The sequence below is a fragment of the Acomys russatus genome, chromosome 23 (genome assembly GCF_903995435.1).
Source record: "Acomys russatus chromosome 23, mAcoRus1.1, whole genome shotgun sequence".
Classification (NCBI taxonomy): Eukaryota; Metazoa; Chordata; class Mammalia; order Rodentia; family Muridae; genus Acomys; species Acomys russatus.
This window is the reverse complement of record NC_067159.1, coordinates 43,492,963-43,511,044: the sequence shown is the minus strand read 5'-3', so window position 1 is coordinate 43,511,044 and position 18,082 is coordinate 43,492,963. Positions and strand designations below refer to the sequence as shown.

General features: G+C 42.0%; 1 protein-coding gene across 1 annotated transcript; it reads right to left on the bottom strand.

Annotated features, from left to right (window-relative positions):
* Window positions 1-4,467: 4,467 nt before the first annotated feature.
* LOC127206638 (guanylate-binding protein 2-like) lies at window positions 4,468-17,342 on the bottom strand. The gene is made up of 10 exons (XM_051165978.1): window positions 17,127-17,342; window positions 16,765-16,892; window positions 15,846-15,955; window positions 12,898-13,094; window positions 12,312-12,554; window positions 10,569-10,849; window positions 9,042-9,254; window positions 7,314-7,416; window positions 6,617-6,810; window positions 4,468-5,255 (listed from the first exon to the last, which is right to left on the bottom strand). Exons 1-10 carry the CDS (start codon window positions 17,314-17,316, stop codon window positions 5,145-5,147), a joined length of 1,770 nt encoding a protein of 589 aa, XP_051021935.1. The 5' UTR covers window positions 17,317-17,342; the 3' UTR covers window positions 4,468-5,144.
* Window positions 17,343-18,082: the final 740 nt, after the last annotated feature.

The following is an 18,082-nucleotide window of genomic DNA, read 5'->3' as shown; positions in this document are numbered from 1 at the left end:
GAAAAACAATATCATCTGGTCAGAGACAAAGTTAAGAAAGTTTGTGGAAATCATAGAACATCATCATGATCGGTAACTGAACGCTTTCTTTTTTTTTTTATTAATTTATCCTTGTTACATCTCAATGGTTATCCCATCCCTTGTATCCTCCCATTCTTCCCTCCCTCCCATTTTCCCATTATTCCCCTCCCCTGTGACTGTGACTGAGGGGGATTACCTCCCCCTGTATATGCTCATAGGGTATCAAGTCTCTTCTTGGTAACCTGCTGTCCTCCCTCTGAGTGCCACCAGGTCTCCCCCTCCAGGGGATATGGTGAAAGCTTTCTATCAAGTCACCACCCATTAGAACCAGCAACATATACTCCCCCAAACAATTATGTAAGGACTTCTAATTAACTCACTATCAAGACTTTCATGGGAGCAGTCTTTCCTGAAAAAATACCTGGAGTTCCTTTCACCACGTAGTTTTGCTACACCTCTGCCTGCCGCTGAGTCTCTGTGAAATCCCAGTGGTGGACAGTCCCTCACTACCAGAGACCGGCCAAACCAGCAACTCCTGATCTTCTCTTGATGGTCTTCAACTACTTGCATGGTTTTCTCAGAGGTCCGCTAAGGCGTTGGGAAGTCTGTCGCTGTACATCCTGGCCTGTAAGCAGCAGCTGTCCCTGTAGACACCCACTTGCCTTGCTGCTCAGTCTGTCCTGACTGTGATGTTGTGTTGAGAGAGCAGCATCCAGAGCATGGAGCCCGTGGTTCAGTTACTGGCCCTCTGGGAGGCACCATGGACCAGTCTGAGCTCCAGTGTTTGATACATTTCTGAGGTTAGACCAAAAGGCTCTGGACTGAATACATGGCTCACAGTGCCTTCATTTTACGTCACTATCAGTAACAAATTAAAAAATGCCAGGAATACTCTGCACTCTTCCCGGCTCTGCTTTGAGAAGAATTTCAGCAAGCTGCAGCTCAGCCCACTGTCTTCCCTGTTCATGTAGAATGACTGGCGAGAAGCTTGGATTGGCTCTGCTCACAGCACCAACCATATATGCATGTACTCTACCAACTAAGATTCATCACCAGCCCTGTAACAAACACTTTGAATAAAGGAAGGTGTTGGTGTGTGAGTCAACTTATAAACCCTAATTAACTGAGGTTTCCGATTCCCAAGTATGGTTTCCAGTGATGGATAGTCAACTCTCCTTTTGTGCTACCCACTGAGTAGATTGCCAACAGCTTGGATATAGAAAACTTTAAATTCTTGGCATAGGCATCAGGGGGAATGCCATTAAGACTATAATGCAATTCTGTCTCCTTCCAGTTAAAATCACCACTAAAGAATAAATAACCATTGTGTGCTGGTGAAGAGGTAGAGATAGAGAAATGCTTTATACTATGGGTAGGGTTGAACATTAGTACAGCCCCGTGGAACATGACAGTATGAAGTTTGAGGAAGTACGAAAACTTCTCAAAACCACCAAAAGCCAAGCTACCAAATGAGCTGCGTATGTCACTCCTGGGTGTGTGCCTGAAGGGGATGAGCAGATAAAAGTGACACCTATATAAACATGTGTCTTTTGGCACTTGTTAATAAGCCAAGAAATGGAATCATAGATGCCCACCAACAATGAATGAAGAAAAAGTGTGTGTGTGTGTGTGTGTGTTTGTGTGAATGTGGATGTTTGTGTGTGACTGTGTGTGAGTATGTGTGAATGTGTATGTGTGTGTGAATGTGTACGTGTGAGTGAATGAATGTGTGTGCGCGCATGTGTGTGTGTGTGTGTGTGTGTGTGTGCACATGTGCATATAATGAAGTAGGTTCAACCATGAAGAAAAATGAAGTCCGGGCCGGGAAGATGGCTCAGCCATTAAGGACTAGGCTCACAACCAAAAACATAAGAAAAACGAAATCCTGTCATTTTCAGAAATATGAATATTATTGTAGGATGTCACACAAAGTAAAATGTTCATGGCACAGAAAGACCAGAACTACATGTTTCCCCTCATATGTAGAACAAATGAAGATTATCTGAAGATAGAAAAAGGACTACAAGGAACTCTGAAGAGGACTGTGGGAATTGGGGAGAGACCAGCCAAGAAACAAATATAGGTACATGGGTCATGTGATCAATACAGTTTAAGCAAGTCAAAAATGTACCATTAATTTGTGTAATTAATATGTGTTAATAATTGTAGCTTTAAAATAAATAAACTCCTACCTACCCTGAAAGAAAAAAAAGAGTGTTGTATTTAAAACTTATATAATATACTATGTTAAATCCTTTCAATTTTTCACAGTATGAGTTGGTATTGTCATTCTCATTTCATGGTACATATAATTTAAAGACCTAAAGTGGTTTTCATACTAGTTCATGTCCAAGATTACTAGCATTTGGTCTTGGTGATTAGCCCAGAGGTTCAGAAAGAAAAGACTTAATTGGGCTTAATTCCTGCCAATTGTTCTTTGAAAGTGGACTCAAAGTCTCTTGTACTTTACACTATTAGCTCTGCCCTCCAAATTTGAAGGTGTGATAATTCCTTTAATAAAAACACACAACTAAGGCATTGCCCAGCCTTTTGTAGCATTGCCACCAAATCCCACATGGGCATGTGAGAGGCTCTATTAGAACAATGCAGATTGGCAAGCGGGAATTCTATGGAGAGAATGAACTATGACGGTGCATTGATATCCTCGCTCCCTTCTGTCTCCTCACCCTGCCAACGGGGCCGTGCGAGGTTATCCTTAGTCTCTGTCTTTGCAAGCTAAGCAGATCTGGGGGCTTTGGGGGGTCCTGTTCAAAGCTGCTAAGTGTATCCTAGAATGCGTGGATGCAAGCACTGGTGACCTGACTCTGCTCTGAAACAGCTAACACAAGATAGTGGGTTGTGTGGGCTGTGGGGAAACAGTATGTTTAAGGGCACACTCTCCCAGGTGTGGCTAAGCATGTACACATGTGTTGTCTCCTGAGTAGACTACCCGGGGTTTCTGGACCTGGGCCTTCCCAAGAGAAATGTTTGGCATGAAACACTGTGCTAGAGGGACCCTTCTGTTTGACGTTGTAGTCATCACAGTCCGGATAGCCATTCTGAGCTCTTCATTAGATGAGGACTGCCTCTCCCCAGCAAAGCCTCTTATTCTCCAACTGACTTCATCTGGAGCGTGTCTTTAGACATTGATGTCCTTAACCACATTTGATATTTGGCCTTTGACACAGTTCCCTGCTAGCTTTCCCCCACTGAGCCTATAGGATAAGTAGGTACTGTGTTCCCGTTTATATGATATGAGCATGCTACAAATCAAGCATCTTTAAGGTAACCTGGTTTCAGCTAATTCTGTACACCTACGCTGGAAGTCCCCCACCCACTCCCCAAGGACTATATAGCCTTTGTTCTTCCCAAGTAAAGTTGAACTAGTTTCCTGAAATGATTCTCAGAGTGTTTGACTTCCATCAAGCTCTCAGCTGTCCATGCTCTGGGCCTCGCTTTCTACTCCTCCTACCTTGGTGGAATGGAGGTGTCCAAGAGCCCCCCAGAAGGAAAAAAAACCACACCACTGTCCTCACTGTCTTCTGGAGTATATTGTAGAAGAGCAGGTATGAGGAAGGGAGTCAGAGAGGACAACAATGGGAGAACGATTTGGAAGGTTCCAGCTGTGCCATCCTCAGCAAATGCAGATCCTCTGTGGAGTTCAAAGACTGAAGACACTCCTAGAGTGCACTAACACCATCAGCAATGTGCTGTGTGAGGAGGCTTTCCTTCCTCTATTCCATGGACACTGCTTGAAGTCTTTATAAGCAAGAGTTGGTGTGTTTTTGGTAGATAAAGAAGGGACCCAAAATAACATTTTTCCACAAAAGTTCAAGGCAGTTAGATCATTTCACCAAAAATGCATGTTATTTTTTGTTGAGACACATCTTTATTCCTCCTGGTCACCCTATCTTCCCCTCCCAAATGCTGAGATTATAGGCATGTCCTACCTCACCAGGTCTATACAATACTTAAACCCAGGACCTGTGCATGTTTATTAAGCACTCTACTAACTGAGTCACATCACCAGCCCTATAATATACACTTTGAATAAAAGAAAACACTGGTGTGTGGGTCAACTTATGAGCCTTTATTAACTGGGGTGCCTGTTTCTGTGGTGTGCTTTCCAGTGCTAAGTAGTCAAGTCTCCAGTTGTGACAGCCACTGAGTAGCCTCTGAAACCTGCATCTGACTCAACAGAAGCAGACAGGTCTCCTGATTCCCCAGCTGTAGATGCTGAGCCAGTTCTACAAGCACACATATTGCTAACACCTTGCACTCAAACTTATATTAAGAAAACATTACATGTACAGTTGTTATTCTGTGAATTAATGTATAATCAAAGTGCCTTGTCAGAGCCCTGCATTTGATATGAGCAGCAACCAAAAAAGGTACATATAAAGGGGGTTTTGTTACTGTATTCCATGGAAGTGATGGGACCCAAGACTTCAATAGTATCTTTGGTTGGTGGCATTATTCTTAATGAAATAGATAGAAGAGTAGGTGCCCTAACATCTTGGGGTGTCTGGATGCTACTTAATGATATTAAAATTAAATAATTTGTTAGTTTATTGGAAGATTCTGTTATGCCCTTAATGAACCACAATAATACCCATTCTGAAACAATTACACTGGGCTAATACTTTTTATTAACTTGTGCTCCTATAAGCTTTTGCAAGACATTTATCCTAAGAAATTTCAAGACATGATGTTACAGCAGGAAGCTAAAAGTAAAAATCAAGATAGGATTTAATTTTGAAGGACTGTAGTAAAAAAGTCAGAATCCTTGGAGAAATGAAAAGGAATTAATTTTGCTAGCTAGTTTCCTCTGTGATTCCAGAAGCTATACTGTAGAAAAGAGGAAAACTTAAGATATAAAAGAGAAACATATGTGGTCTGGGCATGGTACAGGTCAGGAGGACGTATAAAACAGGTGGCAGAACCTCCACTCATGCATGCATTCTGCACAGAGGGGAACTTCCTGTGACAGTGCCACGTAGCCATAGAGTGACCACAGGCTGGAGTCACATGTGACTTTGAGTTGAGTTTAGTTTCAAAGCCTGACGTGCTCAGTCCACATACTCCGTGATGCAGGAGCTGGCAGGGCTTTGGGCCTCAGCCCTTCAGAGTATGGTGCACGTCCCAGATGGTCCGCTACTCTTGATGCGCTCAATCTCTTGATGAAGTTGCCTGCTCTCGTTCTCGAACCCTTGCTTGAGAAGTCGTTCCTGTTCCTAAAGTGGAGATGAAGGCTGAACTCAGTGTCTCACATTCCCTTAGACTGTGTTACAAACTCACGAAACCCTGGAGGGTGGCAGGAGTCTTGGTGTTTTTCTTAAAGTCTTTCCTTCCTTAACTCATTCTGTCTCTGTCTCTGTCTCTGTCTCTGTCTCTGTCTCTGTCTCTCTCCCTCTCTCCCTCTGTCCCCACCCCCATCTCTCTCCTGTCTTGTATGCAAGCTGATAAATCTCCTTTGCTTTCTCCAGGGTTACAAATGTTGTCTGACTTTTATAAACCACCAGTGGCCTACAACCCTCAGGACCAATTCTTGGCTCATTTGACTCATGTAAAACACCATTAAAAAAAATAAAATTAGCACATTTGCCTATACTTTCTTACTTAATCTATGAGCTATGCGATGCGGACTCTCAAACACGTGTAAGAAGGTGATAAAGTTGGGCTCAAACAAAGTGGAAGGCTACTACCTGATTCAGAGTCAGGGCGAGTGTTCAATCAAGCAGTTTAGTACATGCCCAGAGTTTTTGTGACAGAAATATACTGAAACAGCTGGGGTCTTCAGTCCTCACAGGATATTCTGGATCACCATAGAGACTCAGCACTGAGTACTAACCCATGTGCTCAAGTGGGTAGATGGTTCCTGACTATCACTGTTCATTAGAAGGCTTCCAGAGACAAGGTCATACTGGGTGTGGCAGAAATGAAGTCCCTGTGGGCTCCATTCAGTAAGGAAAATAAGCTGTACACTATATCAATTACTTTAGATCTCCTGTAATTACAGTGTCCTCATCTAGCACAAAAAAATAACAGTGTAGAGGTATTAAATGGAAATAAGTAGGAGACAGTTGAGCAGCACAGAGCAGTTCCCAGCCACTGTCTATGATAGCGAGATGATGGTTTCCTGCAGCCACCAACAGCTCTTACTCACTAGACAGGGCTGAAGATAAACAGTGAAAGATTGAGAATGTATCAGAGTATCTGAGCTATTCACTGTATTGTACGAGTCTGCTGTGAGGCACTTACCTCATAACCCAGGCTGACTATGAGCTAGTCATCCTCCTGCCCCAGCCTGCTGATAAACTTGCACTTTGATTTTCTTGTTCGGTTTTAAGATTTAGTTATGTTGTTTTAAGTGTATGCATGTTTTTGCCACATATATGCAGTACCTGTGGAGACCAGAGGAGGGAGCCCAATTCCCTGGAGCTAGAGTTATGAACTACTATAGGCCACCGTGTGAGTGCTGAGGACCAGACCTGGGTCCTCTGCAAGAGCAACAAGTGCTCACAGCTCCTGAGATGTTTTTTCACTTATTTTTGATCAGGGCCCAGGAATGTGGTGAGATGATATGGTCAATTACCTCAAGTTTAATAGATATGATTTTGTCTTGTTCTGCTAGTATCTGTCGCCGTTCCTCCTGCATCTTCTCAGTCAGCTGTTTCACGTGCTCCTGGTAACTTTTCTCCTTCTGTTCCATCATCAGCTCATAGTTCTTTTGTTTCTCTGCTAACTCTCTGTTTGCAGCTTCTGCGGTTTCCACCTTTATACGCTCCACTGAGACGGAAAAGCAAAAGAATAGGAAGATACAAAGATTGCATTTTATGAGTTACTTTTGCTGATTATCTCCCTTAAGCAAATTCTCTTTGCAGGGTGTGGTGGCACATGGATTTAATCTCAAAACTTGGGAGACAGAGACAGGTAGATCTCTGAATTCAAGGCCACCCTGGTCTATGCGGCAAGTTCTAGGAGAGCTAAGGCTACACAGAAAAACTCTGTCTCCAAAAAACAAGAAACAAACATAAAGAAAAACAAAACAAAACAAAAAAAAAAAAAAAAAAAACAAAACTCTTTGGGTTTTATCCCTGATAAATTTTTGTGGCAATTTTTGCATGAAATAGCCAATTAATTAGGAAACAGATAACCATATAAACCAGTTAAAAAAAAACATGATGGGCAATGCTTGTGATTCCTTTCCCCCAATGAGGGTTCCATATGGACTAATATTGGCAAACATGTCAAGAACTTCCAACATAGGGAGTCTCTTCCTCGGCGCTCACCTTCGATCTGCTTTGCTGCCTCTGTGAGTGACTGATCTGCCTGTAGAAGACTTTCAGCCACATCGTCCTTGGACTCTAAGTACTTTTTCAGCATCTCTTCTGCCTAGTCGTATAGAATAAGTTGAAGACAAATCAATGTGTCTGTTAACTGACATTGACGTTACCAGCTATGTAGCAATTCTTAAGTTTGACGGTCCTAAAACTGATGGAGAGACAGCACTACCCCAAATCGGATCCTTTCCGAGGCCCTATCAGTTAGCATCTCATAACTCCTCCAGTCTAGTGGCGCCTCTGATCTCTTACCTGCTTCACATATCTCTTACGAGACTGTGAGCTGACCGTGTTGGTTTAGCTTCAAAAAATGTAACCTCAGCCTTTTGCTGGTCACCTGTTGCATCCAGACCTCACAGGCCTGGGCACAGCTCTGCTTCAGCCGCTGCTCCAGACCATTCTCTCAGAGCATCCCGAACATCTCGTCATGTTACTTCAGGATCTGTCATATTACCCCAATGCTCAATGATGGCTTCATAGTTCACCCAAGTGAGCATCAAGTGTTCTTCAGTGTCCTCTGGGATGCTCCTTGCCTAGCTTCTGTATCTCTAGCTATTCTCCACTCCTCCCCCCCACCCCCACCTCCCAGAACATCAGGTTTCTTGCCACACCTGACATATGCACTCATTTACTCTTATGGACTATTGCTATTGTTTAAACATTTCTATCCTCTACTTAGGCACTCGTCTTTCTGTCCAACATCTTTGAACAGCTTGTTAAATATTTACCTCGTGGTCTATCAAAACAGTAAATGACAGTGTCTCTTATAAATATAGGATATCCATGGGATTAAATTCCTGTGAAAAGCCTATAATCAGCAAAGTACCGTGGCATGCCTTCAGAATCTTAAGAGGAATTGATGCACTATTCTTTTGTCTTCTTGTCCCTCCTCTTTGTTTTAAGGCATAAAGTTGAAGTAGGGTCCAATTCTCTAGCAGCTACCATGAGCATAGATGCAGGGGGGAGGTGGAGGCCCTGCACTAATGTTCTGGAGGAGGACAGAGGAAAAGGCCTGGGAGCAAGTAGGTGGCAGGCTACCACAGCGACACTGGGTTCTTTCTACCTCACTTACTGTCCAGAAGGGAAAAAAAAGGACTATTCAGCATGTAAAAGTCATTGTTCTTTGTAAATAACACAACGTCGAACCTAATCCTAAACCCTATGAGCACAGGGTAATCTAGAGCTGAGGATACAGATGATGCTATCTTGAGCTGCGTTCAGGTTTTACTACTCATTAGCTGTGTGGTCTTAGGTGACCTTGTGGGTTAGGGTTAGGCGTTTCTGTTTCTCTTTATAGGCTCAGTGGCTGGTTTGTATGGTGATGTGAGAATTAAGAGAATAAATTTATGAAGTAAGTGCTACTTGATGTTACCACTGTCGTTATTTTTAGTGCTCTTGTTGCCAGCAACATGAGAAGCACTCAACACACAAGGCCAAATAAATCATTTTAGACAACTGAATTGTTGAGCGAATTAACGAATTCCGCAAATATTTCTAAGAGGGCTACTTCTGCTTCCAAGGAGAAATCTGTTGTCTGTCTCCTATTTGGCTGTTTGCCTAGATGAAGCATAGACAAGGGCACTTTGCACCAGCACCATTGCATCCTCCTTGTTCTTCCTGCCATTTGGAAGAGATGCCTCACCAAGCCCTCCACACGGAACCAGCTACTCAGCTCACCTGGACGCCCTTCCCAGGAACCTGATTGTACTTCCTCTCCAGCTCTTGCTTCTTTTGAAGGAAGAGGTAGTAGCCACCCGGTGTAGAAAATGTCCCCTGCTTCACTTCTTCTTCCAGAGGTCCAAAAATATCCTCCAACAAATCTGAGCAACGAGCTGACGACACGTCCACATTCTTCTTAATGAAGGCATCTCGCTTTGCTACCAGTAGGTTCTGGGTAAGGACAAAGTTTCACAGATAGTTAAAAGGAGGGAGACAACACAACAGACTCCTGGACAATGTCTTCAATGACACCATGCTCTCTACCTCATTGAGAGATTTCCCTGAAAAAGGTGCTAGCTACAGAAAATGACACCTGAAATTTGATTTTCTAAAGGCTTTTCTCCCCATTTTCCTGTTTCACAGACATTCTCTGAGCATAGGTATCGCTTCTCACATCTCTAATTGAAGAAATATTTCAGATTATAAAAATTAGAGCCAGGCAGGCCTGTGTGAACTGTCTGCACTCACCTCTTTGTGGTTTTGTGGCCTTGTCATTAATGGACTAAGATTTCCTTATGTATAAGGAAGGAGTAACGACATCAGTTTCAGAGGTCTCTTGTCAGACTTTGAGGGGGCAGAAAGTGCTAAGCCCAGGAACTCTCCAGAAAAACTCAGAAGAGGGTAATGCTCTTTAATATGGGAATATTTCTCTGCAGTTTCTCACCATATAGCCAATGAAAGCGCTGAACATGATATGATGAGCATGTTAGTGTTCGGAAAGCATAATGGGAGAGCTATCTAGCCATATGGCATCCAGCAAGTAACTAAGTATCAACTCTTTAATCTCCTTTATGTTAGAAAGTAATCAATTTCCTGTTGGGCTGATTATCCTGTTTCACCAGAACCTCTGGATAAAGCCTTTGGAAAATCCTACCTTGATAATCCGAGAAGCACTGCCACTGATTAAATGGCAAAACATCTGTAAACATTCTTTTTTTTTTTTTTAAGTACATGCCTTTAAAAAAAAAGATTTATTTAATTATTATGTATGCTCTGTTCTGCCTGCATGTCAGAAGAGGGCACCAGATCTTATTACAGATGGTTGTGAGCCACCATGTGGTTGCTGGGAATTGAACCCAGGACCTCTGGAGGATCAACCACTGCTCTTAACCTCTGAGCCATCTCTCTAGCCCCTATAAAAACATTCTTATGATTCGTTTCTCATTACCAACTGGAAACACAAAAACAATGTATTCCTGAACAATAATAATTACACTAGGATGAAAATGACAAAAATACATTGCATTTAAAATTCTCAAAGAATACTAACTATATTATGAAAAAGTAAATGCAATGATCCTTTGTAAATGCAATTGTCTAATTACCTCCATGGCTGAGAACATGGCTCCCAGCAGAATCTAATCTTTCAATTATTACTGCAAATCTGTGCTACTGAGCATTACTACCTTGGAGAAAATGAACAATACTCGTGCCCGAAGGGGCACTTGTTTTTCTTTGTCTTATGATTTTTGGTACCACACCTACCCCTAGTTCCTTCTGGAACTTTTGGTCCACATCCTTGAAAGAATTCTTCATGAAGACCTCAATGGCCTCACTCTCAATGGGCCTGTGCAGGTCCAGCAGCTCTTGGAGGGTCTCCGTGGGCATGTGGACCTTCTGAGTCATCTGCTTTTCATAGTGGGCAACCGCCTTTTGCACAGCAGCTGAGTTCTCTATCTGAGCCAAAGTAATGACAGCATTCTCCATGCAGGGCAGTTCTCCACTGCTGATGGCATTGACATAGGTCAGCACCAGGTTCTGAAGACCTATAGAAAAAGTTAAGAAAATGGCTGTTGGTTGGAAGAAAGAACACTCTATAGTTTTCAAGGTACTCTGAGAAAGAATAGCAATGTAATAATTTATTAACATTAAGGTCCAGAAAATATTAAATCCTTTTGTTGTTCTCCTTCATTTGTTCCTAAATGTTGGGAGAGGAGATCTGTGATATTAAATCTGTTTCCTTTACTAACCTTCTCGCCCGACTCCCTTTCTTTCTTTTCATTCATTTGTCTTTTCATTCTTAATTATTATTATTTTTTAAAGCCAAAGTGACATCTTTGCTTTTTTTTCTGGTTTTGTTGTGGTGGTTAAAAAAAAAAAAAAAAAAAAAGATGCTTAGTTCTAGTCCTGCCTCTAGCCTGCATAAAGGACTCAACCCAGACACTCTCCCACAAGCTGTAGACAAATGAGCAAATCATGTAGGTTTTCTTTGAGAAAATATTATACTCCAGGAGTCTGTCCTGCCCCCTTGTGGCACCACAATGTGTTGTTATGCAGAATGCGCAAGAGAGTTATGCTTGCAAACTAGAACACTTTAGCTCCCCACTTCACCCCAGATCCATGCCTGCCAAGTCCTCCATGGAGCTTAGGACCAACTATTCTCTCCTCCCATTGTGCTCCTGTCCCTTCAGGACATCATCACTCCACTCTTCTTCAGTGGGGGACTCTCTTATCCACTCTCTTCTCCCAGTCACCTGATTTGTACTTTCTTGAAGTTGGAAAGCTGAGTCCTGCTTTGGGTCTTCTTCTGTTATGTAAGTACATCGGGTATTACCCTCTGTCCTGCTGGGTCACCCCTACCTGTTTCCAACTTCTCACCTTCTCCTCAGAGTAAAAAACAAGTAAACAAACAAAAACAATGTCCTCTCTGCCCCATGAACATATGTCCCATTTGCCTAGACCTCTGGCTCCCATTAGTAGATCTTTATTTTTTATTAATTATGTGACTATTATTTATAACTCTGGATTTTGCTTTTCGTTTCCTTTTAAAATGTCTTTTGGTTGTGTTGCGCTGGAACAAGCATGGAAATCACATCTCTTAGCCTCTCATTATACTCAATAATTGGCTTTTTAAAGTCGTGACTAAACATTTTGTTTGTACGTGAACATTGTAGCCCTTAGTGTCAAACTCCACAAATATGGTATTTTCACTTTTCCTTACATTTAGCAATCCTTTTTCATGAATGGGAACCAGGAGTAAGGGGGGGCGGGAATGCTTTAAAGATTGAATTAGATTCTAGTTATTTTTCCCTCTTCTCTTTTGCTGTTACAGATATGAGATGATGAGAAATGGCTTTAGTTCCCAAGTAAATGCCACCATGTGATGCATGCATTTCATTTTATTGACATAAATGAATGGTGTTCAGTCTAACTGGAAGTGGCTCCCTCGGTATCCTCTATAATGAAGAGAAGAGAAGCCAAAGGAAGAAGTTAAAAAAAAAAACTTACGTGGCCCATTGACTATGATGCCACCAGACAGAGTCTTGACACTAGAATAACTGAAGATGTATGAGGTGAATTCTGCAACTTGTTCTATAAATTCACCATTCAGTTCCTCCTCCCGCATCGTCTCTAGTTTAGAAAGGTACTTCCTGGGTGCCGGCCTGTCGAAGATGAAGCATTTCCTCTTTGGGAAGAACTTCCTGATGCACAGCCGAGGCTCATTAAAGCTTTTACTTTTCTTGTCATCTCCTGCAAGAGTAAAGATTAGATGTACTTCAAATGAATCATTTCCGTAGATGACACTTCCAATCCCATAACTTTCACAAAGCCTATGTAAGCCGAGGAGCACCTGATGCAGAAAGAGTAATACAAAACTTAAAAGAATGAGAAAGAAAACAGCCTTTCTCTAAGAAGATGGCACTTGTAAAATTTCAGTAGAGTCTCGGTGATACAGCTAAGCTGTGTTTTCATTTCCTATAACAACAGTCAGGATAACACAGCTGCAAAATAAAGATCTTTGTCACCTGGGCAGAAATGACCTTTATGACATTGTTTTCCATTGGTATCAGAAAGTCCCACCAAGCCCAGGTACCTTTTTTCAGGGTCAGCGAAAGCTCCAGATACTCATCAGCCGTGATGGGTTTTCCATTAGCTTCCAGATCTAGGGAGAAATCCCTCAGAGCCCACACAAAAGCAGGAAAGAAGCCCACAAAGTTAGCAGAGTCATCTACCCCACCCTGATCAGGTGATGACTTTGCCTTGATAAGATCAGTCAGCTCTGTCACATAGCTGAGATGTTAAATTAAGAAAAGTTAAACAAATTTATCATTTTGTGATTAATATTGTACCAGCACCTCCCCCGAATTAATGTTTGTCTGTTAACTAGCTGTGTTGGTTACTTTTTGTCAGTTTCACATAACTAGAAACACTTCGGAAGAGTAATTACCTCAACTGATTAAATTTCTCAACTGAGAAACCACCTCTATCATCCAGGCATATGAACATTTCTGTAAGGATATTTTCTCAATACTAATTGGTGCAGGAAGGCCCAGCCCACTGTGTGTGGTACCATCCCTAGGCAGGCAGTCCCTGGCTGTATAAGAAAAATAGCTGAGCAAGGACATGAAAAAGCCAGTAGCCAGATGTTCCGCGAACTCTGCGCTTTCTCTATTCTCCGCCTCTTGGTGTGTGCCCTGGCTTCCTTGAAAATAGACTGTAACCTGTAAACTAAACAAACCCTTTAATCTCCAGCTTGCTTTGTGTCATAATTTTCATCCCAGCAACAGGAAGCAAACTAGGGCATTAGCTTACTCATTCACAGAATTCAATCATTTAACAGTCTACTGAGCCTCTACTATGAGTGAGACAATTCCAGGGAATACATTTTAAAACAAATGAAAGGATGCTACCATCATAAAGTTACATTATAACAGATGGAGACAGAAACAAAAATGATAAATGAATTATTTTAACATCTCAGATATTTACTACAATTTTGATGTAGCAAAAGGCATGAGCCTAGCCTAAAGGCTAAAGAAAAATTCTGTATGTCTAGTTACTTGAGAACTTATGTGCTTTCTTAAGTCTTTGGTTAGCAGTAATCTAGAGGAATTAGAGGAGCCATCCATAAAAGCTCCAGTAGAGAAGCTGGAGAGAAGGCTCAGTGGTTAGGAGCAGTTGATGTTCTTGCAGAGGACCCAGGTTCAGTTCTCAGCATTCAAGTGCAGTGGCTCAGAGTCTCATGAGATTCAAATTTCAGATATGTGATGCCTCTGGTGTCAGCAAGCAGCTCATGTGCACCAACACACACACACACACACACACACACACACACACACACACACACACACTTAACAGTAATAAAATGAAACCTGTGAAACTTCTACTTGAAGAACATTCCAGAGAGTCATCAGAACCCCTGTGATAGAAAAACAAGAGTGTGTCTGATATGTGTATAAACAAGTGCTAATGAAATAAGTACCAGGACATGGACTGTTTGAAGGCCAAAGCAAGAAGTTTCTAGTTTGTTTTCTACAAAGTGAAAGCCAGCAGTGGATTTTTTTTATTGTACAGAAGGTAGATATGGCATTTCAGAAGATCACCCTGTAGAGAGGGCAGAAGGAGCAGCATTTCAGAAGAGCACACTGCTGGGATTCCAGCTGGCAGTCAAGCCTGTCAGGGAAGAGCAGTGTGGTCATTGAGACAGACAGGAAAGGCGCAGACAGGAAACAATGTAATGAGGACAGGGAGGTCAGTCTCGGGAAATAGCTTTCCTAATGGAGTTTTAAACATTTGTGAGCTAATGCTTTCTAGGACATGAGTGAGAAAGGATCAAGATGATTTCTTAGGTTTGCTCAGAGCAACTTTGTGGAACATGTGGGATGTTCTATAGGGAAAGGCTGGGGAAAGGCTTTTGTAAAGTACGAGAGCAAACCACCTCTTAAAAGTCTATGTGAAGATAGAAAAAAAATGAACTCTGTCTCAGTCTTAAACAGAAGTTTGATGGTGACATAAATACAGGTGCACAGAGGCCCTTCAGACACAGTGATGCTGACTGAGAGGAGACACTGCCTAATCGCACTGCCTAAGAGGAGAGAACGAAGAAAAGTGTGTAACCAATGAGCTGTGGTATTCAGAGTTTACAAAGTAAGGGAACACTTAGCCAGAGAGGAAAACAGAATATTAGCAAATGATGACTCTAGACTCAAGAACAAGTGGTTCAAAAGAGAAAGGAATTGATATTTGAAATGCTGCTGACAGGTCAGATAATATCACTTCTTATTGAGCATGGCGGTCTGGAAAAGAATAGAGTGTGATACCTGAAATTAAGGCCATGGATGTACCAGCAGCATTGACAGTAAACTAGTGTGGGTCATTGGGAAGGTAGAGAAAAATGATCTCAGGAAAAAGAATTAGGAGAGAATAGTGAAAACTATGGCTTATTGGTTGCCAGTCTCCACATAACAGGGGCTAAATTCTTCAGCAAAAGAAGACTGTGTGGACTGTGGGGTTGATAAAAGACTACAGAAAAAGGTAGTGTGGTCTGAGGGCACTGGCTTCGCCTTTCAAGTGGGAGAAGCATGAAAAAGTGACTGTGAGTTGTATATTAGAGAATCTTTGATGACAGGCACTGGAGGTTCAGGTTGAATAGTAATCTCCATCTCAGATCTCTTGAGTTTGCATGATAAATAATACCAAGCGCTCAGTGGGTAGCCAGGATGTAGCTAACATGTACAGATAATGATGCTAGTGACCACTGAGAACATGAGTTCTAAACCATGTTGAGGATTTGGACAAATGCAAGATCATGGGGCAGGTAGGGATGTTCTCAATAGTGTGTCACTGTGTCTATGACAACGCATGATGTCAGAAGTTTGAGCTTGTAGTGGAAAGCGAGGCAAACTCATATGATAAGTATCAGGGGATTTGTTAATGAGATACTTAAAAGTACTAAGGTCCTTGACTGCCTGTCTACTTGAAGAAATTCTGAAGCTGTTCTTTCGAGGTTGAGGACTGCTCTAGACCGCACCAAAAGGATACTGCAGTTGGTCCATGGCCTGCTGGTTGATGGTTCCTATGCTGTTGTAGATGAAGGTGCTGCTGAGGAGGATGGCCAAGGCGAAGATCCAGCAGTCATTCTGGTTGTCTCCCTATACGTCAGTGAGTGAAGAAGAGTGACTAAGAGACTGTCATCAACTCAGGTAGGCAAAGATGAGCCTTCATCTCCCATTAGCTATGACATCAAAGGTAAGCCATTTCTACTACATAGTAATTTTCTACCTGTGCGATGATTTTATGAATGTTCATTTCATGCTCTACAATTCAAATAAGATGATGTAAACCTGTGTATATGGCACCATGAAGGAGTTCACACTTAAAAGTCATCATGTTGATCAGTTACTAAGATCTAAACTGGCATGCTGGGTTTCACTTGGACACATGTTATGATAAGGGACCAGTTAGAACTAGCGCAAGTGAGGGCCATCAGTAAGAGTGTGTCTGAGATTGGGCAGAGTAGTAACACATGATTCTCCACGAACAAAGATGTAGTTGCAGATCTTGCATTGCTGTTTTCTTACTAAGAGTTTTTTTTGTTGAAGTGACCATTATTTTAAAATATTTCGTTAATTCTCTGAGAATTTCAAACATCGTATTTTTATCATGGTCCCACATTGATTAGTCAGCCATGTTTATAACATGTATAGTCAAGTTTGGGTTGTCATTAGCAGTTTCAATCAAAAGATTCTATTTTGATATGAAAGAAAAATAACTGAAATATCATTAGCTATTATTTAAAAGCTGACCCACTATTCTTGACTCTTAGGAATACTTGAGGAATGGCACATTCATTGAATGATTCAGAAGCACAAATCCGGGAGTAGGAAGGGTACTGCAAGGGTACTGCAAGGTGAACTATTGGCAAGCTACAGGTAGAATGTGAAAGACTCAATTATTTTACCTTCTCAACATCTTCAAGGCCCTCAGTGTCAAGCAGAACTAGGGTTTGCCCCGATTTCCTGGGGTGAGGCACACACCACATCCAAATCCCTTTGGTATGAGACTGCACTGTGGAGCCCAGGGAAAAGCCTGCAAAACAGCATGGTCACTGAGAGGTGAGTAATAATAATGTCTCCTGATACTGAGTTGAAAATTAATCTAGCTACATTTGAAAAAGTATCGATTTTAATTACCATCTGAGAAATAGGGGACTTGTAATATCTAATGCTGATCAACCCGTTAATAACTCACATTTGCTTCTGGGATGCTGGATACCTGAGTGAACAGAAGGGACTGAGCAAGAACTTTGTTGCTGGCACTCACCTGTTTTCTTCCCAGCCAGCTTGTTCATCAAGTAGGATTTGCCTGTGCGGTAGAGGCCCACGATCGCCACCACCACCACAGGCTGTGTGATGGCTGACAGGATGTCCAGAGCCTCCTGGTTGACCACTAACTGATTCCCAGTGTTCTCAATGAGACACATGGGCCCCAACATGTGGATCTCTGAGGCCATCTCCAGGTGTTCTTTCGTCTCTAAGGAGAAGATAAGGTGGACCACAATTTCTAGTCAGTTAGATGAACTAAATATTATATATTGAAATTTCCCTTCTTTGAAATAAATGTGTTCTTTGCCTATTTCTAACAGCTCCAGGGTCCTGTATGGCTGTTGTAAAGGTCACCACTACTTCTGTTTGAATACAGCTACTTTGAAGTTCATAGATAATCAGGAAAGTTATGTATTGGGTTCAAAATGCTGCATATTCCATTTCCCCAGCTTTGTCCAGCCCTGGTACCCCACATACCCTGGGTGTAGTGGCTGACGGTGTTGACGTGTGCTCTTTGATGTAGGTGCAGGCATTTCTGTATTCACCTTCCATTTTGTTTATAAGGTAAAATTAAGTTCGAAATTTTTAACTTTTCAACTATGCTTCCTGGATGTTCATAGTTATTCATAGCTGACACTAATATTACCGGCCAGAGGGCCAAGCTAACCTATACTAGATGATTCAACGTTGTCACAATTCACAGTTTGTTATTTGCACATTTGACTACTCTGTGACTGAACTCTTGTTATCTACACACTTGGTTACACTCTGGATGTGCCCCAAGCACTGCCTCACTTATCTCACTTAGGACCAATCAAACTAAAGGTCATTTGGAACTGCCGGGTAGTAAAATAACTTGAGTCAGAGCTGACCATCCTGTCTCACTCACCCCCATGTATGAGCTAATTGCCAGTTTTGCCTATATAAACTGACTCTGGAAAACATAGTTAGGCT